The sequence below is a fragment of the Pipistrellus hanaki genome (assembly GCF_964339955.1).
Source record: "Pipistrellus hanaki genome assembly, chromosome: 2".
Classification (NCBI taxonomy): domain Eukaryota; kingdom Metazoa; phylum Chordata; class Mammalia; order Chiroptera; family Vespertilionidae; genus Pipistrellus; species Pipistrellus hanaki.
The window spans coordinates 105,908,644-105,935,911 of record NC_140504.1 but is presented as its reverse complement, the minus strand read 5'-3'; the positions used below and the strand labels follow the sequence as shown (position 1 = coordinate 105,935,911).

The 27,268-nt window shown below is 44.6% G+C and overlaps 1 protein-coding gene across 1 annotated transcript in view; it reads right to left on the bottom strand.

Annotated features, from left to right (window-relative positions):
* WNT7A (Wnt family member 7A) overlaps window positions 1-27,268 on the bottom strand; it is an 81,535-nt gene that overhangs the window by 44,740 nt on the left and 9,527 nt on the right. The window contains exon 3 of the mRNA XM_084872650.1: window positions 14,193-14,464. Coding sequence (XP_084728776.1) covers window positions 14,193-14,464 — 272 coding nt within the window. The remainder of the gene's footprint in view (window positions 1-14,192; window positions 14,465-27,268) is intronic.

The window sequence follows — 27,268 nt, the reverse complement described above, 5'->3', positions numbered from 1 at the left end:
ACTAAAGGAAGCAATCCAACAAGAAGAAATAACCCTCGTAAATATATATGCACCCAATATGGAAGCACCCAAATACATAAAAAACTGCTGAAGGACATTAAGGGAGAGATTAATAGCAATACAATTATAGTAGGAGATTTTAATACCCCACTGTCACCCTTCGACAAATCATCTAAACAAAAAATCAGCAAAGAAATATCAATCCTAAATGACTCACTAGACCAGATGGAATTAATCGACATCTTCAGAACATTCTACCCTAAAGACACAGAATATACCTTCTTCTCAAGTGCCCATGGGACATTCTCAAAGATAGACCACATTTTGGGACATAAGCAAAATTTCTTCAAATTCAAGAAGACAGAAATAATATCAAGCATCTTCTCAGATCATAGTGGAATAAAACTGGAAATTAACTATAATAAAAATAATCCAAAGAAATCAAACACATGGAGACTAAACAGCATGCTATTAAACAAGGACTGGGTTACCAGAGAAATCAAGGAAGAAATTAAAAACATCCTGGAAACAAATGACAATGAAAGCACAACAATCCAAAATCTATGGGACACAGCAAAAGCAGTTTTGAGAGGGAAGTTCATATCCCTACAAGCCTATTGCAAAAAAACAAACAAAAAAAAAAAAATGGTAACAAATTATCTAACTCTACAACTCAAAGAGTTAGAAAAAAGAGCAACAAGAAAAGCCCAGTGTAAGCAGAAGGATGGAAATAACAAAAATCAGAGCAGAGATAAACGACATAGAAACCAAAGAAACAATACATAAGATCAACAAAACCAAGAGCTGGTTCTTTGAAAGGATAAACAAGATAGATAAACCTCTAGCCAGGCTAACCAAGAAACAAAGAGACTCAAATAAACAAAATTAGAAATGAAAGAAGTGAAATAACAACAGACCCTGCCGAAATACAAAGGATTGTTACAAAATACTACAAACAACTCTATTCCAACAAACTGGACAGCCTGGAGGAAATGGAAATATTCCTAGAAAAATACAACCTTCCAAAACTCAATCAGGAAGAATCTAAAAATCTCAATAGACCAGTGACTTGGGAAGAAATTGAAACAGATATCAAAAAGCTTCCAGCAAACAAATGCCGAAACCGGTTTGGCTCAATGGATAGAGCATCAGCTTGGGGACTGAAAGTTCCTGAGTTCGATTCCGGTCAAGGGCATGTACCTTGGTTGTGGGCATATCCCCAGTGGGGGGTGTGCAAGAGGCAACTGACCGATGACTCTCTCTCATCGATGTTTCTAACTCTCTATCTCTCTCCCTTCCTCTCTGTACAAAATCAATAAAATATATTTTTTTAAAAATCTTCCAGCAAACAAATCCTATACCTGGAAAAGTATAAGACACTGAAAAAAGAGATATATGTAAACAGATGGAAGAACATACCATGTTCATGGATTGGTAGAATCAACATCATCAAAATGTCCATACTTCCCAAAGCAATTTATAGTTTCAATGCACTCCCCATTAAAATACCAATGGCATATTTCACTGACCTAGAACGAACTCTCCAAAAGTTCATTTGGAACAATAAAAGATCCCGAATAGCCATAGCAATCCTGAGAAAGAAGAGTAAGTAAGAGGGATCTCAATACCAGACTTCAAGTTTTATTACAAAGCCACTGTTCTCAAAACAGCCTGGTACTGGCACAAGAACAGACATATAGATCAATGGAATAGAATCGAGAACCCAGATATCAACCCAAATCTCTATGCTCAATTAATATTTGACAAAGGTGGCATGAATATACAATGGAGTCAAGACAGTTTCTTCAATAAATGGTGTTGGGAAAATTGGACAGACACATGCCAAAGAATGAAACTAGATCACCAACTTACACCATAACACAAAAATAAACTCAAAATGGATACAGGACTTAAACATAAGATGGGAAACCATAAAAATACTAGAGGCATCCACAGGCAGCAAAATCTCAGACATATGCCAAAAGAACTTCTTCATTTATACTGCCCCTAGGGCAATGGAAGCTAAAGAGAAAATAAACAAATGGGACTACATCAAAATAAAAAGCTTTCTTACAGCAAAAGAAACCATCAACAAAACAACAAGAAAGCCCACTGTATGGGAGAACATATTTGCAAATGTTATCACTGATAAAGGTTTAATCTCCAACATCTACAGACAGCTTATACAACTAAATAAAAGGAAAATGAATGATCCAATTAAAAAATGGTCAATGGACCTAAATAGAACATTTTCAAAAAAAGACAGAAGGAAGGCCAAAAGGCACATGAAAACATGCTCAAAGTCACTAATTATCTGAGAGATGCAAATCAAAACAACAATGCAGTACCATCTCACACATGTCAGAATAGCCAACATCAACAAATCAACAAACGACAAGTGTTGGCGAGGTTGCGGAGAAAAAGGAACCCTTGTGCACTGCTGATGGGAATGCAGACTGGTGCAACCACTGTGGAGAACTGTATCGAGTTTCCTCAAAAAACTGAAAATGGAACTCCCATTTGACCCAGTAATCCCACTCCTAGGAATATATCTCAAGAAACTAGAAACACCAATCAGAAAGGATATATGCACCCCTATGTTCATAGCAGCACAATCTACAATAGCTAGAATTTGGAAACAACCTAGGTGCCCATCAGCAGATGATTGGATCCAAAAACTATGGTACATCTACACAATGGAATACTATGCTGCCATAAAAAAGAAGGAATTCTCATCATTTGCAGCAACCTGGATAGAACTGGAGAACATCATGCTGAGTGAAATAAGCCAATCAATGAAAGAAATACCACATGACCTCACTCATTTATGGATAATAAAGAACATTATAAACTGATGAACCAAAAGATAGATTTAGAGACAGTAAAGCAACAGGCAGACTGTCAAATTACAGCGGCTGGGGTAGGGAGATATGAGATAAGAGATCAACCAAAGGACTTGTATACATGCATATAAGTACAACCAATAGACACAAAACTGGGGAAGAAGGGTATGTATGGGGGGGGGCAATGTTAAAATATGTACACAGATAATAATTTAGTAAAAAAGAAAAATAAATAAATAAAATTTAAGTAAAACAATAAAAGTAACTACTGAATACAAAAAAAAGAAAAAAAAAGAAAAGAAAAAGAAAGAAAAGAAAATGCTCAAGGTCACTGATCATCAGAGAGATGCAAATTAAAACTACAATGAAATATCACCTCACACCTGCCAGAATAGTAAACAACAAAATAGTAAATCAACAAACAGCAAGTGCTGGCAGAAATATGGAGAAAAGTGAACCCTAGTACACTGCTGGTGGGAATGCAGACTGGTGCAGCTATTATGGAAAACAATATGGAGTTTCCTCAAAAAATTAAAATGGGAACTCCCATTTGATCCAGTAATCCCATTTCTAGGAATATATCCTACAAAACCCAAAACACCAATCAAAAAGTATATATGCACCCCTAAGTTCATAGCAGAATAATTTACAATATCTAAGACTTGGAAACAATCTAAGTGCCCATCAGTAGATGAATGAATAAAAAAAGCTATGGTACAGTTTCCTTTCCCTGCTGATAGCACTCTCAAAAACATGGTGAATATTCCTAAAACCCATCAAGCTTTCTGTAAGAAGTGTAGCAAGCATCAACACCACCAAGTATCACAATACAAGAGGGGCAAGGATTCTCTGTATGTGCAAGGAAAGTGGTGTTATGACAGAGGGCAGAGTGGCTATGATTGACAGACTAAGCCAATTTTTTGGGGGGGAAGAAAGCTAAAACTACAAAGAAGATTATGCTGAGGCTTGAATGTGTTGAGCCCAAATGCATATCTAAGAGAATGCTTGTTATTAAGAGATGCAAGTGTTTTGAACTGGGAGGAAATAAAAAGATAAAGGGACAAGTGATCCAGTTCTAAGCTTCATATTTTGTTTTATTATATGACAATAAAATCTTGATATGTTCACTTCAAAAAACAAACAAAAGAATTGTGGTACATCTACACATCTACACAATGGAATACTATGCTGCTGTAAAAAACAACAACAACAACAACAAAAACTCTTACCATTCGCAACAGCATAGATGAAATTGGAGAGCATTATGCTAAGCGAAATAAGCCAGCTGGAGAAAGATAAATATCACATGATCTCACTCATGTGGAATATAATGAACAACATAAACTGATGAACAAAAATAAAGCCAGAGACATAGAAGCATTGAATAAACAGCCAAACCTCTGAGGGAAGTCAGGGGAGGTTAAGAAGAGGGGGTAAGAGAGCAACCAAAGGACTTATATGCATACATATAAGCTTAACCAAAGGACACAGACAGTAGGGTGGTAAGGGCATGTGCTAGAGGGTGGGAGCTGACGGGGAGAGGTCAATGGGGGGAAAAGTAGACTCATGTAATATTTTAAACAATAAATAATTTACATTAATAATAAAATTTTAAAAAGTTAGACAAGCTGCATTCAACGTTAATTTAAAAGTGATTAATTGATTTACTTTCTTATATCTTACTACACTTCCATATGTTAACTGAAATAAATAATCTTATTCTCACTTTAAAAATGTAAAAAATGAAACTGCCATTTGACCTAGTGGTCCTACTTTTAGGAATATATCCTAAGAAACCCAAAACAACAATAAAAAAAAAATCTACACACCCCTATGTTCATAGCAGCATAACTTATATAACTAAGATCTGGAAACAGCCCAAGTGCCTATCAGTGGATGAGTGGATAAAAAAAAAAAAAATCTGTGGTACATTTATATCATGGAATATTATGCAGCTATAAAAAGAAGGATCTCTTATCCTCTGAGACAGCATGGAGGGACCTGGAGAGTATTAAGCTGAGCAAATTAAGCCAGTCAGAGAAAGACAAGTATCACATGATCTCACTCATATCTGGAATCTAATAAAACAAACCAATGAACAAAACAGATTCAGATATATGGAAGCATGGAACAATAGACTGATGAATCTCAGAAGTATTGGGAAAGGGGAATGGGGAAAGAGTAACTGGGGAACTTATATGCATACTAGAGACCCAGTGAACAAAAATCGCGCAAGAGTAGGCCTTCGTGCCCTAACTGGCTTGGCTCAGTGGATAGAGCATCGGCCTGCAGACTCAAGGGTCCCAGGTTTGATTCCTTTCAAGGGCATGTACCTTGGTTGCAGGTACATCCCCAGTAAGGGTGTACAGGAGGCAGCTAATCAATGTTTCTCTCTCATCGATGTTTCTAACTACCCCTCTCCCTTTCTCTCTGTAAAAATCAATAAAATAAAATTAAATTAAATTTAAAAAAAAGAGTAGGCCTTCCTTCCACCGGCTGCCGGCACCAGCTTCCCTCTGGCACCTGGGACTCAGGCTTCCCTCCAGCATCTGGGATCCAGGAAGCCCCAGCTTCATTCGGAAGGTCATCCAGAAGGACATACGGTCTAATTAGCATATTACACTTTTATTATTATAGATATGCATAACCCATGGACACAAGCAATAATACAAGGAGGGCTGGAGTAGGGGGTGGGGGCTGGAGGGGGTCAATGAGAAAAATAAAAGGGACATCTGTACTGGGATAAATTTTTTAAATAAATAACTAAATAAAAGATTGTACAGTTCTCCTTGGCACTTTCTAAAAGTTGCTGTCCTCCACAGACAGGGCTGTAGGGCTGAGGAGAGTGGCCAGACTGAGCATATAATTAGACCCCAAAAAGTGAACCTTTACCTCAAATGAACCTTTTACAAAATTTAACTCAAACAAGATAATGGAACCTGGAGGACATGATACTAAGTGAAATAAGACAATCACAAGAGGACAAATATTGTAGGATTCCACTCAGATGAGGTCCCTACAGCAGTCGAATTCATAGAGACAGAAAGTAGAATGGTGGTTGCCAGGGGCCGGGTGGGGAATGGGGACTTAGTGTTTGAGGGAACAGAGTTTCAGTTGGGAAATGAAAAAATTCTGGAGATGGATGGTGGTGATGATTGCACATAATGTAAATGTACTTAACACCACTGAAATGTTAGAATGCTATTTTATGTTGTCTATATTTTAATAAAATTTAAGAATATATAAACCTTTGTTGATTTATAGTTAGTTAATTAATTTAAAAACAGATAATGAACTTAAATATAAAACATAAAACTACCAAACTTTTAGAAAACAGTATAGGAGAAAATTTTGGGGACCAGGGCTGAGCAAAGAGTTCTTAGACAACACTGTCCATAAAAGCACTGTCCATAAAAGGAAAACTGGATCAATTGGACCTTATCAAAGTTAAAAACTTTTGCTCTGCAGAAGACCCCCTGAAGAGGATAAAAAGACAAGCTCCAAACTGGGGCAGGGGTGATTTTGCAAACCATATGTCTGACAAAAGACCACCACAGTGTTTCCCAAAATGTGGTACGTGTACCCCCAGGGGTACAGGAAGAGTTTGGTGGGAGTACAGGTTGCACCGGAGTTTGGTGGGGATATGCACTGCATCGTGCTTAGCTGCGCCTAATTCTACGTTCTCATGAGTATGAGGGGTACTCAGCGTCACAAAAATTATAGAAGGGGTACACATATGTCAAAAGTTTGGTAAACCCTGATCTAGAACATATATAAAAAAAATCTCAACACTCAACAATAAGAATATAAACAAACTAATTAGAAAATTCTATAAGTCATTAACAGACATTCCTCTGAATAAGATACACAGATGGCAAATAAGCACATGGAAAGATGGTCAACTTCATTAGCCCTTAGGGAAATACTAGTACTACTTAAAACCACAGTGAGATGTCTCACACAATTATCAAAATGACAAAACTAAAGAACAGTGACACTGAAACCGGTTTAGCTCAGTGGATAGAGCGTCGGCCTGCAGACTGAAAGGTCCTAGGTTCAATTCCAGTCAAGGGCATGTACATTGGTTGCAGGCGCATCCCCAGTGGGGGGTGTGCAGGAGGCAGCTGATTGATGATTCTCTCTCATCGATGTTTCTAACTCTCTATCCTTCTCTCTTCTTCTCTGTAAAAAAAATCAATAAAATATTTTTTTTTTTTTTAAATCTTGAAAAAAAAAGAACAGTGATAACACCAAATGGTGGTGAGGATGTGGAGAAACTGGATCATTCATACTTTGTTGGTGAAAATGTAAAATGGCACAGCCATTCTGGCAAATAGTTTAGGACTTTATATCAAACACAAATTTAACTTGGATGACTGTTTGTTTGTTTGTTTGTTTTTAATATGGCAATTGGGAAATTCCTCAAGGTAAGAGCAGACATTTGTCATTTCATTCATGTACTCAACAAATATTTTTTGAGCACTTAATATGTGCCAGACACTGTTCTAGGTACATGGAGATGCAGCTGTAAACTCATACTATCTCTTGTGGTGCTGATATTGTAGTGAGAAAATACAGGCAATAAACACATAGAAAGCTGTGTAAATAGGATAATTTCTTATGGTGAAAAGTGTCAGGTAGAAAATAAAGCAGGGTAGTATACCAAGGGAGATGACTGGACATAGAGAAGAAGAGTCTGGAAGGGTCTTTGTTATTCAAAGATTTGTAGGAAGAGCATTTCTGACAAAGGAAATAGCATGTATAAAGGCCCTAAGTTTGGTGGACTCCACAAATGTGTGGCTGCAGACAAGGTTGACATCCACTGGTCCTAAGTACTCAACTCACATGTCAGACCTGGAAGACCCTTCTGAGACTATAAGTTTCCACCACAGAAGAAATTAAGACCATAGATAGATGTGGTTTGCTCAACATCCTAGTCCCTTAAGTTCTGGCTAGAGGCCTTTTCATCTGGGAAGGTAAGAAAGCACATATAATGCATCTATTCCAGGATCCGGGGCAGGAACGGAGGGCACAGGCCTAAGGAGGCCTCCTCACAGCCTGACCTGGTCAGCCAGCTTCCCGGGCTCTCAATTTACCACCACTGACCACTCTATCTGATCAACTATGCAAGTGGCCCTCAGGACAGTGGAAAGGAGCATAGCTGGGCAAACCTTATCTGGGCCCCACCTCAGCAGCCTTGCCAGCTTCCTGTTGTCCCCTGATTCACAGGCCTGCCGGTAGCTAGGGCAGGATGAAAATCCAGCTCCCAGGAGCACCCAGACCAGACAGGGCAGGGCAGGAAGGGACAAAATCGGCACCCTCTGTGAGCAAGAGGCTGGGCAGGGACTGGGAGGTGCCTCCTCACTCAGGTAAAATTCCATCCCCCTGAGCTCACCTCTCTGGGAGCAAGCAGCACATTCCAGCAGGGGCCAGCCCTATCCCAGCTGGGCCCCCATACCCATGGCTGCCTCCCTTGAATTCAGTCACCACACCCCAGGGAAGGGATTGCTGAGGGCCCTTCCCTCTCCTGAGGCCTCCAGAGCTCCCTGTGCACTTTCTTCTCAGTGTATAGCAAGGCATCCACAGCACACCAGCCCCTGGCCCTGGGCACCCAGGGCAACGACCATGCTGCTCAGCCCTATCACAGGAAGGTGGTCTGCCAGCTCAGCCCTGAGGTGATCACTTTCTGCTTCAGGGCATCTGAAGGGCCCAGACACATAATCAAGTGGTCAGGAGCAAGGACAGCCACCTAACGTGGGATAACTAAGGCTTAGTGTATATCAGTTCTGAGTTCCATCCCTACTTGGGGCCTGTTTCCCCACCTGTCAAATGCACTCCCCATAGTCCAACCATGCTTTTCTAGGACTTCATGCTTTTATACATGTTGTTATCTCTGTCTGAACTGCCCTTCTTTTTCTCACCCATCTCATCCACCTGGAGAACTCCTACTTATCCTTCAAAGCCATTCTAATGGTCCCTTGTTCCCCTAGGGCAGTGGCCGACAAACTGGGGCTTGAGAGCCACATGAGGCTCTTTGGCCCCTTGAGTTTTTAGCAAAGACCAGCTTAGGAGTACCTTAATTAAGTTAATAACAATGTACCTACCTATATAGTTTAAGTTTAAAAAATTTGGCTCTTAAAAGAAATTTCAATCATTGTACTGTTGATATTTGGCTCTGTTGACCAATGTGTTTGTCGACCACTGCCCTAGAGGTCTTCAAACATGTCCCTGGGGAGAGCACTCCCTCCCTGGGCTCCCTCTAAGCATTCTGTGTGGCATTGCCCCTGTGATGTGAACCCTAAATGATAATTCTTGCTCCTCTTACCTGCCTCTCTCACTGGACAGATTAACTTGAGGGAAAGAATCATGGTTTGCTTATATCCCTACTTCCCAAAAGACTGGAAAGAAATCATTGAAAGCCACAAAGATTTTACCATCTGAACATTTCAACCCAACGCTCCCTTATGTCTCTCTCCATCCCAACCAAACATCCTATGATTCCAAACCCCACACACGAGAATGTGAACCTAATATTCTACATTCTCAATCTGAACAGTCTGTGATTTCAATTAAAAAAATATTAGGCCCTAAAATTCCAATAGGGAAACACTATAATTTCTATCTTCTCACCTAGTCATTCTGGTTCCACCCTGCAGACCACACAATTGCATGAGACAATGAGGAAATGGAAAGGCTGGCTGTCCCACAGAAGTCCCCATTGCCCAGCCCTGTGACCCATCCACAGACCAGCACCTGGTTCTTCCTAGAGGAGTGGAGACCTGTGAGGGCAGGATGCTCCCACAGCATTTATTCTCCCTATCTGCCAGGTGAGTCAGTGGGCTGGCCCTGGTTTCCCCTCATTGGATCTGCCACCACCTCTGCCCCTCAGTACAAGCAACCCCTCCCTAACTCCCCCTGCCTCCTCCTTTTCTCAAACAGCTGCCAACAAGACCCAGAGTCTGTAGTCAGGTTGAGTCTTGTCTGCTCACAGCAAGAGCGAGGGAGTCAGTGATAAACACTGTGAGCCTTTCCAAGATGCTCAGCCAGGAGTGGCTGCAGGCTGGCCTCTTTTCTCTTGTGTGTGTGTGACCCACAGAAGCCTGATGTGGGGGAGGTTCTGGGGTGGGGCCCCATGCCTTCTAATAGATGGCACACAGAATCTTGGAGCACCTGTATGCCTCACCTGTCCCTGGCCAGCACCTGGGATACGGAATAAATCAATGTCATAGTCCCATTTGACAAATGGGAAAACTGTCTCCCCAGGTACTGACGGGACTCGGTACTGATATACACCAAGCCTTAGGCTAGGCGGCTGTCCTTGCTCCTGACCACTTGGATATGTGTGTGGGTGCTTAGGTGCCCTGTAGCAGAGAGGGCTGGGCTGAGAGACCACCATCCTGCAGGGATCTAGCTGAGCAGTGTGGCCACTGCCCTGGGTTTGCACCCCCACACCACAAAGGGCCAGACCTGTGAATGGTCAGGCCTTTCCTTATGTACACTGGGGAGTCCCAAATCCCACCTCTTGACTCTGGAAAATACAGAGTGCCTGCTATCCCGGGGAGCTACCCACAAGCGTCCTCACAAGCCAGAACGGAGCTGGGCCAACATGGGGAGAGCCCTTCTGCTGGTTTCCCTGAGCTTATTACAGAATTTACCAGGTGACCGAAAAATACTCAGGGATACAGGAAAAAAACATTTATTTCCAGATGCACTAATACTGTAACTCAAGGGAGCCTGTTTCCAAATCCTGAGCAAACCAATATGGAGAAAGCTTTCTCTTTATAACCTTTGGGTTCCTTGTCTCCCAAATATGGATCATACTTCTGGAACTTTCGCAGGCTTTGCAAAAAGCCCTGTGTGTTGGGATGGGGACCATGAGAACACACCTAAAGGCCTGGCCTGGCGCCAATGCTGATAACCCTCTCCAGGGGTTGTGTATTGTTCATGGTTTATGGCCTCTTTAAAATGTGAGTATTTATGTAAACAGATCTTGCAAGACCAGGTAATTAAGAAAGGGGCAGTGACTAGACTATAGGCTAACAGAAATGTACATTAGGGATACAGAGTCAGGCTGCTAGCACACACACACCCCACCCATCCTCTCACCCACCCTCCCCCCCCCGCCCCCCCCCCTTCCGCCAAAATGTCTTATTTCCTCATCATTCTGGGAGAGCCCAGTTTGCACTCACTCTACTATTTCCTCATCATTCTGGGAGAGCCCAGTTTGCCTTTTTAGAGTCAGTGTATATGGCTTTGCCCCTTCCCTGCTCCAGAACCATCAATGGTTTACCAGTGAGCATAGGTACTCAACCCTTCACTCTACACAGAGAGTGGCTGTGTATGCCAGCATTGTGGGTAAGCTATGAATAAGACACTTCAAGCTCATGATCTGGTATGGAGGAAGGTGGAAGAGAAAAGAACAAGATGACATTTAAGAAAAGGATAGGAAGGAATTGAAAAGGACGCTTATCTGAGGGAGGATATCTGAGCTGAAACCTGACAGATCTGGGGGGATAAATCAAGGCTCTCACTCCAAGGCCTGGCAGGTGAACATGCAGGCTCTCCAGCTGCTGTGACTCACAGACCAGCCAGTCTGGGCCCTTAACTTGTCCCAAGCTTTCACCTCTGGACCTTTGACCACTGCCTCCTCACACCACACCTGTGTTGCCTTCTCCTCTTTTCCCTGCCAAGCCAAACCTTACTCATCTCCTCCAGGAAGCTACTGAGGTTGATCTTATAATGTCTGATAGCTTCCAGCATCTCTACCACCCAAGAGCTGCCTGAAACAGCAGCTGTGGCTCTCACACTGTGGAGCTCCGTGGCTTTGGAAAGCCTTTCCCACTGGATATACTGAACCTTTCTTATCCCAAGCTAAGTATTCTCTTCTTTAATTCTCACAGTGGCCCATCCAGGTAGTTACGGATAAGAAAACAGAGGCTGGAAGTGGGAAGACTCTTGAAGCACTCCCTTTTTCTGACCCAAGGGAGTGTTTCAAGTGCAAGAGGAAGCCTGCACCCTGTGCCCTGTGCCCTAAGGAGTGATCTGACCACAGAAACCAGGAGAAATGAATAGCCAAAAAGCCTAGAGAGATGTGCTGGCCGCACAGGAGCTGCCAGCCACAGGAGCTGGGTGGAGCCAGACAGGGCCTTGCAATTAACCCAGGACAGCATTGTGTCAGGTGAGTGCTCTGCAGGTGTGACTCACCCAGACTCCTGGGAGGCTCTTACACACAGGATGTGGCCAGAGGCTGGAGAAGAGGAAGGAGGGAGGGGTACCTGAAGGCTGAAGGAAGGGACAGCTTGTCCCTTCCCATTCATCTGCAAGAGGGGAGCCCTGATCCTTTCTAAGGTGTGCAGGCTACCCACCCCTTCCCTTCCGCCCCACCCCCCACCCCCCAACATTTGCCAGACGGACTCCCTCCTGTGTTACACATTTGCACAACTTGTAATCACAGCCACCCTGTGGTGAGGAAAAACTCTGTACCAGGCCCTGGGGTAAGTGGTCTCCTGCCTTGTCTCCTTCCCTCCTCACCTCAGCCCTGAGGACACTCCTGCCAGCTTTACTTCCTTCCTGGGAAGGAGTAACAAAGCTAGGATCTAAACCAGGCAGCCCATTGCCAGCCTACAAGCAGCCATGCCACAGCAGTGTATGCTGTGTAAAGAATGTTAGCTTGAACTCTAGCTAGTTTAGCTCAGTGGACAGAGCATCAGCCTGTGCACTAAAGGGTCCCAGTTTTGAGTCCAGTAAAGGGCACAAGCCTGTGTTGCAGGCTCAATCCCCTGTGTGAAGTGAGCAAGAGGCAGCCGATCAGTGATTCTCTCTTATTATTGATGTTTCTATCTCTCTATCCTTCTCCCTTCCTCTGTGAAATTAATAAAAATGTATATTTTTTTAAAAAAAGAATGCCAGCTTAAGAGACAGAATTCTGGCACTGCTTATTAACTATGGGACCCTCAGCCCATTACTTACCCACTATGAACCTCAATTTCTTCACCTGTAAAATTGGGATAATGATGCTACTGTTCTTAGAGATGCTTTGAGAATTAGGTGAGCTGATACATCCAGAGCTAGAACACTTCTTGGCCCACAGACGTGCTCCAGCAGAACAAGGTATGTACCACTTAATACATCTGTCACCCAAATGGGGCATTCATAGCCCACACTTAGCCAGTAGATTAAAATACTTGAGCATCTGGTAATCCTCTTTCTTTTTTACCTTTTCTACTGGTGTCAATCAGTTTGAAATGCCAACACTTAAAAATTAAGTGATGGTAAATAAAAATCTGAGTCTAAACTCTGGGTCTGGCCAAAGTGGGCTGATCTTCCTACACAGCCACAGTGTTGGCCTGTGGATGGGGTTTGCATTCCTGAGTCCACTATAGCCTTGTGTATGGTTTGCTAGGTCCTTGTCACTCTTGCTCCTGCCCAGCCACCCTGGGTACCAGCATTTGTGGTCCCAGGTAGTGACAGCACAAGTCCAGTCACTGCAGTGGTCTGTCCCCACCCAGATAGCCCTAAGCCCCCCTCTCCATCTGCCCTGGCTCACAGACACTTCATCACAGAGCTCTACCCAACATCTGAGCTTTTTCTCTCCCAGCATCTCCTGGGCCTGGGGATTCCAGGAAGGATTCTGAGCACCTCAGCCTTTAAAGGCACTTAAGAACACAATCCCAACCATAGGCTCAGCACTGACTTGGGTACCTTGAACAGCCTCTGCCCAAATAGTTCCTGGGATAAAGAGATCACTCCTTTCTTGATAGCTCACTCCATATCTTATGGCTGTGGCTTGGCCCCTCACAACAGAACCTACTTCTCCGTGATCTCTTCACCCCTTGGCCCACACTCTGCACTCTAGGCAGCTCTGCTACCTTGCCTTAGGACAGCCAACTTTTCATGGGATGGGTGTCCAGTCCCTTTCTGTCCAAGCCACCTGCACTAAAAATGTCCTGGAACATTCCTAGCTCTCTTCCAAGTTGAGCTCAGAATCCAGGAGCATCTGAGGAGGTACTCAAAATGCTGCTTTTATTTTGAGAGCCAGATTCCAGCTGCAGTGATCAATGACATGCTAGCAGCCCTGCTGTTTAGAGATGACTCCTGCTTGACCCATCTCAACCTCTCCCCCAATCAGAGTTTGTACAGCTGATTTTGTGGACCCAGGGATAAGAGTTCACAAGCCTCCCTCTTTCCATCTCGCTGTTACATCAAATTTTCACCAAGATTCAGTTATTCAACCTTTCTAGTAACTGACAAGCTTCATGCCACACCCTGAGCCACAGAGCCAGCTAGAGATGGAGCTCTGTCGCTGTTCTGGGAGCCCCGAGGGCTGTTCCAGGTCTGGGTCTGCCCTACCTTCCGGCCCGCCTCATTGTTGTGCAGGTTCATGAGTGTCCTGGCGTTCTGCTTGATCTCCCGGGCATCCACGAAGACCTTGGCGAAGCTGATGCCATAGCGGATGTCGGCCGAACAGCCACCCCACTTCCAGCCCTCATCCCGGTGGTACTGGCCTTGCTTCTCCTTGTCGCAGCCACAGTCACTTAGATTGCCCTGGGTGCAGGCGGCTGTGATGGCATGGGCCACGCCAGCAGCAATGATGGCGTAGGTGAAGGCCGCCTCCCGGCTCCCTGTGAGGAGAGGGTGGAAAGTCTGGGATCAGAACCAGGATATCCAGGGAGGAGACTGGCCTGGATAAGAAGGGGACTGAGCTCACCACTGTAAGGCTCCACAAAGATCCACTAAGCACCCATACCTTACCTTCTAAAGATCCATGCTGGGATGACCAAGGTTGAGCACCAGTCATGCACAGTCCCACTCAAGCCCCAATCACAGCCCCCTTGGGTAGCTGACTGGGCAGTGAAGGAGAGAGACATGTGGGATCCCTCTGTGGATGACCACCCACTCCCCACAACCCTCAAATTAGGGTGTAAACTGTGCACATGAACAGCATCTGGCAACAACCTTCAAAGCAGCATTTCTTCAACACCTGAATTGCTCACAGACTCTGGAGTGGGAGGCTGGGCTCACATCTCAGGAGCGTCCATTTCTGGTCCTGTGACTTTCAGCCAGTACTGAGCCCTTCTTGAGTCCCGTGTGCTCAGAGGTAAAATGAAAACTCTGCAACAATACTTTTTTCATGGCAATGACAGAGAACAATAAGAGTTTGTCCTATAAGAATTGTTTTAAGAGTGTTCTTGTTATCAGTGGAGTTGTAGATATATTTCAAAATAGAACTGGTGATTATTTTTTTTTTAAGTTTGAGAACTGAACAAAGGAGCAATTGTATGAAATTATACTCTGAAGGGAAGGAAAAGTCTCAATGGAAGATATATGCTTTTTATATTTCTGTGCCATCAAATATAGGTTAAAATATAAATTTTGTAAATCTGTTTAAATGGAAACTATTGGCCTCTTTGGCCCTAAATGAAAGGGCTGATATTTTGAGTTGATTATTTTATTTTAAATTAATCCACCCTAACTTTTAAAATTTGATTGAATGTTTTCTTGTTAATGTTGTCTCCTGGGATTTGCAACCTCATTCCTACCTCTGCAAGTTTTAAATTTATTCCCCTGCATGTTCCTAGGACATCCAAGCCAAGGGGGAAGACTGGTCCGAGGCCTGTGATTACTTGAAGGTAAACAAAGATAAAGCCCCTCAGCAGCAGCGCTAACTGCTCCAGATGTCAAAAATAAGAACTAGAAGCTAAAAAAATTCTTAGCACTCTCAGCTCTGCATCTGGCTGCTGGCAGGTGCCTGACACACCCTTGTTCTCTGTGAGCCCCTGTTACTACTGCTGTGTGTCACTTGACAGTCGCAGGCTCACCCATGCCTCTTCGCCAGACCATGAGCATCTCCAGGGGAAGGCTGGGACCTGGACCCTGGACATCTTCATCCCCAGGCCTTGGTCTCCCAGAAGGCAGAGGCTGGGGAATAGGAGCGAGGAGTGCCCACAGTCAGGGTGGAAAAGAGCAGGTACGTCAACAGGAAGGTTCAGTAGGGGGTGTGAGGAGCTGCTGAGAAGTCACTTTCCCACAGGTCTTCCCAGCTATTTGAAGATGGCCCTGCCCAGCAGTGCTGGGCTTTTAGCAGGGGCAGAAGGGCCCTTAGTAGCCAGGGTGCAAGAATGCTGCCACCCACACTCTTTGCCTCTTGGGGCTCAAATATGTTCATGCAAGCAGTGTCTACTGCACAGAATGAAGATGTACCAAGGCACTCTGTGGGAAGCCCTGTGTGCAGCATCAACCCTGAGTGAGCATTCAGCAAGTTCATACTCTGAGCCTGGGTAGGGTGGGTTTCAGGGAGAGCAGCCTGTTGGGAAAGGCCCCCAAGCCAGAGCAGGAGATGAAATAGTGCTGATCAGGCATGGTGTAATGGGGAGAAATGCTTCAGGATGTTGGGGTGAAATGGCTTAAGCTGTGGGGAAGGTGGATAAAAGGCAGCCTCCAAGTTGCTTTTAAGTCCCAGGTCACTGGGACCCACACTCAGACACACCCTTTTCCCACCCACTCATGATTACCCTAACCCGGGCTGCTAAGACACAGACAACCTGTACTCCCCTGTCCCCACCCAATCACCACTGGGTGGCTTCCTGTAGCCCAAGCCACTTTGCTCTGACATTCCAGGCCAGCCCATCCACAGCACCCTGTTAAAACAGGGGCTCAAATTCCAGTTCTGTCACCCACCTACTGGGTCCCTGACTCTGCACATATTCTCATATTGGTATTACACACCACATGCGTGTAATAAATTCCTGACAGGGGGCCTGGGACAGAGCTACATCGATGGGTGGACATGCACACAGGTCTGACAATTTGTCAAGCTGGACACCTGCCAATGCTTTTGTTTTGTGAAATTAATAAATGGTGCATAAGAACTAGCAATGCTCCGCTGGGATCAATGGAAGGCCTGTTGTGGCCATATGTTGAAGACAGAACTGACCACCAGATGAGCAGGTAGCAAAGGAGTGACCATCTCCTGCTGCTGGGCTTTGGGAAAGACGGAGCTTTGAAATTTAAGGTCACAAGGGCAGGAGATCAGACCTCAAGTTCCACTCAGGCAGGACACTGGACAAGAGCTCTTAATGGACAGACTTCCAGGGAGAGGGCAGATTGGATAAATCTTCTCCCAAAGCTGGGCAGCAAGCAGGTAAGTCTGACTTGTCCAGAGCAGGAGGTAGGAGAGTAGGGGTGGGCAACCAGAATCTCCTGGAATTTGCAACCTCATTCCTACCTCTGCATATTTTAAATTTATTCCCCTGCATGTTCCTAGGACATCCAAGCCAAGGGGGAAGACTGGTCCAAGGCCAGTGATTACTTGAAGGGAACAAAGATAAAGTCCTGAGCAGCAGCACTAACTGCTCCAGATGTCAATGGACAGGTAATAATACACTGAAGGGGATAGCCTATGGTCAGATTAGACCCTCGCCGACATCAAGAAAAAGAATATCAGATAAAAAATATAGAGAGAGCAGGATGGGTGCTGGGGACTCCCTGTTCTATTATCTCCTAGCTGTGTGACCTTAGCTGGATCACCAACATCACTGTGCTCCAGTTTCTCTACTAAAATAAGGATGCTAACTACCCACTCATTTAGTGCTAGAAAAAAATTAGCAAAGGTAAAGCATTTAGCACAGAGCTGGCATGAGAAAATGGCCCCAACTACTGGATTTATTGCAATTTTTATCTATGGCAATAGTAACAGTTCTTTATAAAAGATCTGTGTGGTAAGCAGTAGAAGCCTTCACTTATCTTCCTTTACAATTGGAGAAACTGAGGCCAAGAGAAAGGTCTGGTTTGCTCAGGCCGCCCACCTGGTGGACTGCAGAGTCTGCCTCTGAACACTCCACACAGATCAAGAACTGTCCCCAAAGATTAAATGACTCCAAGAAAGGAGGCGGGGTCCCCTTAATCAGACCTTGAGTGGAGTAAATTGGAAGGGATGGGGCCTGGCCTGTCATCTAAAGCTTACATTTCTCCCAGGCTCCTTCTGGGAGGTGGGGCCAAGAACAGCATAAGGGCTGCCAGTCCAACCCCTTCCTGGTGATTTTGTGTGCAGGAGCTCCACCACCAAGTGATTACCAGTCTCTGGGGTTTTTCTGAGCCCCATGACTTTGCAAATGATGAGGGACAGACACTAGTTAAACATAATAATAATAGCTCTCTACCCATGCAAGATACTCATCAGATTCCAAATGGGTGAAGGGCAACTGCACCACACACATTTTACTCCCCTGAGTTTAAGGTAGACCTCCAGACCAGAGTGAAGTCTCATCAAGGGCCACCTAACTCCCTCACCTCAGCACCTGCTGAGGAATGGAGGTGGTAGCCTAGAGTCTGAGGAATGTTGAGGTGCAGTCATTCTTGGCTTCAGAAGTTCTCAGAGACCCAGGTACCGGTTTCCGGATGTTAACGGTACTGTAGACCCCTTGATATCTTGACATTGACCTTGCCCACCAACGTTAGGCTGACACCACCCAGTCCCATCTCCCTTCTCCTCCAACACTGACCACTGAAGAAACTCTCCTGGGCATCAGGCTGACTATGTAACTGATGTTAGGCCTGTTAACCTCTTTAAGCCCCTGTTTACTCTGTAAAATGGGAATAACAGCATTTTAACAGAATGAGGAAAAAGTGCTGAGCATAGCACTGAACATGCAGTAAATGTTCAGAAAACACCAGCCATTGTTATTATTACCACTGTGTCCCATTTTGACATATCATGCTCCATGATACCTTCAAGAACAAGATAATCTCATGGTGTATGGGGCTGGTCCAAGGCCTGTCTGCCCATCCAAATGGATTTACAAGGGGACAAAAACCATGTGAATCTTGCTCCACTGTTTACAACTCCCACCATAATGTGTGAGGGATAAATGAATAGCAGACCTAAATTCCAATTTGAACCCTGCCAGACAGAGCAAGTCACTGGACCTCTCTGAGCCTCTATTTCCATATCTGTTAATATCAGCCACCCTGTAGAGAGAACTAGGAATCACTTGTCATGTACCCAATGCTTAAATAAACAACATTAAGTATTATAATTATTATAATGGATGAAATTATAGTCACTGTTGGGAGGTGCAGAGAGAAACTTCCCCTGCCTTAGTTTTTTCCATAGCCTTCCTTATATTTTAGACTTACTTGTTTATTGTCTGTTCTTCTACCTCACCTACCACCTCCATCACCCCTCTGGGATGTAATTTCCTTGAAGGCAAGTACTTTGTTATGTTCCCTGACAAGTAGTAGGTAGTCACTCAATAAATATTTGTCAAATGAATAAATGAATGAATGAAAGACAGCTCCAAACAGTGGCCAACAATCACGTGACCTTTATTTAATGCTTCCATGCAGTGCTCACCTACTCTTAAGGAGAACAACCCAACCAAGGTCCCAAGAGGCTCTGCAAAATAGGGTGGGGATTACCCCCAGCCTAGCCAGCATGGCTTCCCCTAGGGTGTCTGCACAGAGGTAGCCAGAGGCTTGGGGTTGGGTTTTGGCTTGGGGTGGGGGACAAGGGTGGGAAGAAAGTAACATTTGTTAATCATCTATGTGACAGACCCACACTTGCCTCTCTGTGTGATATTTCACAATAGTCCTGTTGGATAGCCAGCATTTCTCACAATTTGACAGGCGAGGAAGCTGAGGCTTTGAGAAGTAATGCCATTCTCTGAGGCCGCCCACCTAGACACTGGTCAGGCTTGGATTCTGGGCTCAGGTTGACAGTGACCTTCCTCAGTCCCAGCCTCCCTCCCTTCCTGGTTCTTTGCTGTGTCTGAAAGCTTACCATTCCTTTGGCTTACGGAATCGACTCATCAAAATGCCTTTATTGCTGTCAAGAGATGTCACTTAGTTAAGACTTCTCAATAAATGATTTGTAAGACCCCATCCACTCAAATGAGATAAGCTTGCTGAACCAAGAACTGGTTTTGATGACAGTAAAAAGATAGAGAAGGATTCCAGAATCTCAAAATCTCAGACTGTGTGCATGAAAGGCCACAGCGAACTCCAGCCTTCTATTCTTTCTTCACCCAACCCAGGTCACTAACAGCTCCTTATTTTATCAATGGAGAAACTGAGGCTCAGAGAGACTTGCTCCAGCAGAGTCCAGGTGCAAGCCTAAAGGTCACATGATAAATATCTCAGCAACTCCAGAGCATGCCCAGACCCTGACTATGGCAGTACTCTGAGAAGGACCATCCCATTAGCCTGAGAGTGCCCCTCCCGCTAGGTAATTTCCTGAATGCCATCTCCTGTGTCCCTTACAAGATCTGGAAGACAGTTTATAGATGGCTGCTTGATTGCTGCAGAAGTGGAGTGATACAATGTACCTAATATTCATAATAAGCTTAGCAAAGTCATAAAATTGCTTACTATTTGCCAGGCTCTGTTCTAAGCACTCAATATAGATCAACTCACTTAATCCTACAACAATCCTATGAGGTGTGGGCTGTTATTATCTCCATTTTACAGACATAGAAATTGAGACCCAGAGAAGTAATGTAACCTGCCAAGGACTCCAACCCAATTAGCTCAGCTTTAGCTTCTGAGTTACTCTCTACTGTAAGGGCATGATACTCACTCTAGTCCAGTGGAAATCAAACTCATTAATCAATAGAGCCAAATATCAGCAGTACAACGATTGAAATTTCTTTTGAGAGCCAAATTTTTAAAACTTAAACTATATAGGTAGGTACATTGTTATTGACTTAATTAGGGTACTCCTAAACTGGCCTTTGCTAAAAACTCAAGGGGCCAAAGAGCCGCATGTGGCCCACAAGCTGCAGTTTGCCAACCACTGCCCTAGTCCAGTCCTACTGACCACAGCCCAGCCTCTTTCCTGAATCTACCATATGGGGCTCGTAAGCAGCAGACACTGGGCTTGACCATCACTAATCATGTAACCTCTAGGGACAGCCCCACCCTCCCTGCCCTGACCATCACCTCTACCTCTTGCCCCTGACCATCACCTCTACCTCCTGCCCACAAGCAGAGGAAGAGCTTCCATCAAAGCCAGCCATCGCCTTGTTCTCCTTGAGTGAGCCATGTTTCCTATTCCTTCACTCAATTGATATTTCTTAAACACTTATTATGTGCCAGATACCACACTAGGGGCTGAGAAAACTGACAAGAAGTATTTTGACATGCCTTGACTTTATGGGGTACAGATAGGGAGATCAAAACACTCAGTAGTAGCTGAGGGCTCGGAAGAATGTAGAACAGGACAATGTCAGAGCAGGAAGCATCTGGCATGGTAGCTTTTGAGCATGGAAAAGCAGCTAGGAGGTCGTCTGTGGGGGGAGAGAGGGCTCCAGGCCAGAGGAAGACTCTGTGGTGGCCCTGGCATGATACAGTCTGTGGTGGGAGCAGGTGAGTGAGGGGGTGTAGGGATCACTGAAGCTATAGATAGGACATTGGCAGGTCCTCTGGCCCCTGCTATCCTGCCTCAGCAAGGGTTCTGATGCCTGTGGAATCAGGGAATAGACTCCCAGAGCCCCAGACATGAAGCCCATGGTTCTTCCTTGAATGACAGGTTCAAGGAGATCAGGAGACTTGCCCAAAGTCTCCAGTGACTCAGCGAGACCAGAGAAATTTGAACCAGGGTACCCTGGCTTCCAGTATGGAATCTCCATTCCCCCCTCCGTCCCCTCTCCTTCCCCCCCACCCCCCCGCTCCACCATACCTTCCTAAATTCTGAATCTACCCATATCTCAAAAAAAAAAAATGTCCCTCCAGAAGTCCAGGTGGCTTCAGTTCAGAATTCAAATAAAATGGAGCTCGTCAGTCTCTCCTCTCTGCTCCTATTGAGCCGGGTGACCCTGAGCAAGGACTCTGCCTCCTAAGTTTCAGCTTCCCCATCTGTTAAATGGGAACCACCAGGAGGACACTGCCAAGTTGCCATGATTCAATGAAACCCCTGTGTGAAAAGACTGGTGTTATCACTGAGATTTTCAGGGGGAGCCTGACTGATGCCCTCCACATATTCCAGCTCCACAGCAATTCTTGCGGGTACAGAGGAAATGCACTGATGTCCAGGCTGCCTTAAAGGTTCCATTGCATTGCCCTAAGCATCCACTGCAAATGGTTTGCCCCGGAATATTATCTGGGTGTATTCACAGTATCTTACTGGAAACCACAAAGAGCATTGTATTTTTTTCTTTTTCTATTTAAAGCCAATGGGTCAGAGAGTGAGCAATCTGCAGTGACACAGGCTAAAATACATGATGATTTGGAAAATACACAGATGGAAAAAGATTGCTTTTGCCAGACCTATGGCATGGCAGTTCACACCCGCTGGGCTCAGAATGCCACATCCAGGTGTCTCCATCCACAGGAACTAGAGAGCCTTTTGATGAACAACCATAGAAACTAGGGAGCAGGGCCTGGGCTGGGTCCAATTAAGGTAATGGACCCACAGAGACAGGACCTGGGGAAGGGGCAGGTGTAGGCTTTTTGCCTCCAGCTTTCTCTCCTACCTTGGTTCTATCTAAGTGTCTTTTTCCACCAAGCAAGGAGGAAAGCACTGCTGAGTGCCCATCAAGAGCCAATACCTATTCTTTCCTGCCTCCATGCCTTTGCACATTTTGTTCCTTCAGTCTAGAAATGCCCTTCCTCTTCCATCTTCCAAGTAATAGGCAATGTAGCCCAATGGTTTCTAAACAGGGCCCTGGAGACTGGTAAACATGGGTTCACATTCTGGCTTCACTTCCCAGTGGCAGGAACTTGAGTGAATTAACTGACCTCTCAAGGCCTGTTTCCTTGTTTATAAAATGAATAATAAAATATCTGTTTTCTAAGGTTGTTAGAAGTGAATAAAGCAAGACACATAACAGGCCTGCACAATACCTGGTAAAGGATTAATAAGAGTAGCTCTAACTAGATAAACGCATTGCTGGTGAAGCATACCCATCAAGACATAGCTCCGGTATCCCTTCTGTGAGGGACCTTCCTGATAGTCCTCCCTCTGCTTGTGGTCCAGCACATTAGCCATCCTTAGTTTGTGTTTAATTGAATTATCTATCTGTTTATACCAACTAGATTGTAGTAAGCTGTATTATTCATCTGTGAATCCTCAACAGAGAATGACTATGGGTGTAAAGTATGTGGTGTGTGTGTGTGTGTGTGTGTGTGTGTGTGTGTGTGTCCACCATATGAAAATTGAAAATAGAACATTATAACAAAAACATATCTCAAAAATAGTGTTAGGAGAACTAAAACACAGAATGATCTGAGGCTTGCAAAAGAAATGCAAATGAGAGAACTGCATAATGCTGGGTAGGTGACCTGCCATCATTCAGCAGCTTCTCCCTGTCACTCTTCTGCTCCTCCTCCTACTCCAGAAGGAATTGGGGCAGGTGTCTGTCCCCACATCCACTGTGCCATGGTGACCATGCCCTCATGTGACAGGCTCTGCATCAGAGGACTTTGCTCTCTCAACAAGCTGTCTTCTAGCCCAAGAGGCAAATGAAAACACCTCAATTATGATTTACAGTGCCTGTGTAGTGTGTCAGGCATGGTTCTGAGTGCCTCACGGGGAATACTTAATCTCCTCCCACACCTATATGATAGGCACTGTTATTGCCATGTGGTCAAGGTCCTTGGATGCAAAAAGAACAGAGCAGGTGGCTTCGGGGCTGAACCATTACAAAGTGCTGGAGAATGAGCAAATAAATCAGGAATGCACTGAAGTAGTCAAAGAAATATGAGAAAAGTGCCAAAGCAAAGGATGGTCAGGGATGAGTCTGTTACATGGGAAACTCATGAGGGCTTCTCTTGGGTAGAGTGACATGTGAACCCAGAATGGAAGGACAGAAGAGTGCCCATGCAGAAGGAATAGCCAGGCAAAGGCCCTGAGGTTGGAAGGACTTTTGCTTATGTAAAAGTCAGAAGAAAACCAGCAGGGCTGGGGTGGAGATGGGGTTGGGATGCAGGTCACAGAGGTCTATAAGAGGCCTGTCAGTATTTTATTCCCAGAACAATAGGAAACCATAGATGGGTTTTACACAGGAGGTGCCATGATCACAGGATCACAGGCAAGATGCTATGCTGAATGGCTATGTGTATGGTGGAAACAAGGTTATATTAGGAGGCTGATGTAGTTGTTGGGACAACAAGTCTTTAAAAATAGAGTTTTGAATGAGGAAGTGGTAGTGGAGTTAGTGAGAAGTAGACAGACTGATAGTCAAAATACTGAGCTTAGCTTAGTAATTGAACCAATAGCTTCTCCCCATTTCACTCTACATCTTCCCATTCTATTGCAACAAGAATAAAATCTAGAACAGGATACTCAATTCTTTGAGCTCTTCATCATCATGTGAGCCTCCTGGGAGGAACAAAGGGACATCCTCTGATGGTCCTAACCCAGCAGATGCCAGGGTCTTACACACTGTGTCATGTTGCTTCCACCTGGCAAGGTAGGCCATGTGACACCTGCATTCTGCAGATGACCAATCTGAGATCAGAAAGGTGAGGTATCTGCTCAGAGTAACCAGCAAGGTAGTGGTAGGGTTGGAATGGATACCTGGCTGCATGAATTTGAACTTATTTGGCTGCCCCACAACCCAGCAACAACAACAACAACAAAAACAAAAAACAAAAACAAAAAAAACAAAAAAAAAAAGTTCTCAAGTTCACAGCAGCATGGAGACCCTCAACACTGGAAGGCTCACACAGAAGAATCTCTCAGCAACAGGGAATTACTACCGATCTCAGTCCTGCCACAAAATAGCCATATGATTTTGGTTAGCCTCCAGCTTACTCTAAGCCTTAGTAGAAGACCTCCTTTCCAGACTGGATGAGACCAAATGAGTTGATATGTGAGGAAGGGTTGTCTCTGCTCCCGGCATCTACTGTTCTCCATGAAAACATAAAAGACAAGAGAGTGAAGCCTCTCATGATCCTGCCTCCCTAAGGTGCTGTTGACCCAGCCCTCTCTGCTCCCTGCACAATGAAACAAAACTGAGGGAAGGACACACAATCCCACCCAAAAAAAATGGGCATAATGCATAAATAGGAAACTTACAGAAGAGTAAACATACTCAGTAAATGTGGGAAGAGATTTCAACAGCATCACTTCTCAGAGAAGTGCAAATCAAGATGACAGTGGGAAACATTTCACACCCATTCCCTAGGCAAAAATGAGGAAGTTTAGATGATTCCCAGTGTTGGAGAGTCCATAGATCAATGCTGCTCACTGGTGGGAGTGGCACGTGGCGCAATCACTATGGAACTTAGGTTGTCATTCATACCCTGTGACCAGCAATTCCATTCCTCTGTATATACCCAAGAGAAATGCATACACATGGGTGCCAGGAGATGGGCACAAGGAGACCAATAAGGCACTGTTAGTGGCAGCAAATGCTTAGAAGCCACCCAGATGTCCCATAACCCAAAGCAAACGTGCACATATTTAGTCTATTTACCACAGCTAAAATGAATCAACAATAGCTAATAGAAGATAGATGAGTTTTACTAGTAGTAAATAAAGGAATAAATGCCAAAAGATTGCATACAGTGTGACACTTTTCTTTATAAAACTAAATACAAATAGAATCAAATAATTTACTTCTAGGGAATATAGCAACATGATAAATTAGACATAAATAAGCAAGGAATGGAAAACCCAAGATTCAGGATAGTGAATATACGGCTTGGAAGGGAAAGGCAGGTGTGCACGAGGGATATTCACAGAAGTGGATGCAAATTACCTATTCTTGTTCTAGTTGTTGTGTTGGTGGCAGACTCAAAGGACGGATGTCATTGTATTTTTTAAGAAAAGAAAAACCCTGGACATTGGTGAATATCTTTTTAAGCCTTCAAGGGCCACAATGGGAAGCATCTGATAAAGTTGAATCCCTGACATTTTAAGACTCTTAAATAGGCAGCCTGTTAAGTAATCTGAGGCTGCAAACTCCTGTTCATCATCCCATTAGCAATCAAATATCCATGTGTTTATACTGCTGTTCCCTCTGCCTGGAATCCAATTCACTGAGTTGTGAAAGTCTTTCCACCCATAAGACCCAAGGGAAAGTCCATCTCCATTGTCCAGTCCATTCCTCCCACCTTGGAGTCTTACTTCTGAACACCACTAAACCCCTAATATTTTTCCCTAATGCACAAACCATGCTTCCCTCTGGTTGCTCATTGTTATGGACCAAATTGCATCCTGTCCCAAATTCATAACCCCCAGTAATTTACAAGTGACTATATCTGGAGGTATGACCTTTAAAGAGGTGATTAACTTAAAATGAGACAATGAGGGTGGCCCTAACCCAAACTGACTCATGTCCTTAGGAGATTAGGACACACAGAGACATCGAAGCATGCACACAGAGAAAAGACTTTCTGAGGACACAGTAAGAAGGAGAGAAGCCTCAGAAGAAAGCAGCCTCCAGAAATGGGAGAAAATGAATGTCTGTGTTTAAGCTGCCCAGCCTGTGGTACTTAGTTATAGCAGCCGGAGCTGACTAACAGACTCATGAGAAGTCCCTCCCAGGAAAAATGGTCTGGGTGGGGCTCCCAGGCCTGACCAACAAAAGCACAGTGATAGGAGTGGATGAACTCAAAACCAAAAGTCAAGCCCTATTAGCTGATCCAATCTGAGTGAACCATAGGACCTCTGCAGGTACTGCCAGAGAAAGCTACGGCCTTTCTGCAGGACTTGAACTTAGAAATTGTGATGCTGTCCCAATGGGGTGGGTTCTGAGGTTGGTAGAAGCCAACACCACCTTTGGTCCAAGCCATTCTGAAAGTCAGCACCATCCAGACTTTCCAGTTACACAGACCAACTTGAATCCCCTCTTCTCTTGGGGTGGCCTGAACTGGGTTTTGATGCCAGTATTTATTTGGCTGTCCCACAGCCCAAATGGGGTTGGAATGCAGGTCACAGAGGTCTGTAAGAGGGCCTGTCAGTGGACAGCCTTGCCCACTGCTGTCCTCAGATCTATGAAGCAAAATCTGGAATACTCAGAATGTGAAACAGAGCCAAAAAACACAGACAGAGCTGGGGACTGGAGAGACTTGGGGAGGTGGTGAAAGGAGAGCCTTTAGGTCTCAGCATGGGATGGAAAATCTATGCCAGGGCTAGTGCCCACTCCAATGTCAATGTTCCCCTTCCTCCTCAGTCACAGATCCTGAGCTGGTCTTATATCTGTTTTGAATAAAAGATTGTACTCCCCAGCTTTTCTTGCAGCAAGGTATGTCATATGACTAAGTTCAAGCCAATGACATAGAAATAGAAACACAGGGTGGAGCTTCTGGGAAGTCTCTTTAAAGGCAGATGTGCCGAAATTGGTTTGGCTCAGTAGATAGAGCGTCAGACTGCGGACTGAAAGGTCCTAGGTTCGATTCCAATCAGTGGCATGTATCTTGTTTGTGGGCACATCCCCAGTTGGGGGTGTACAGGAGGCAGCTGATCAATGTTTCTCTCTCATCAA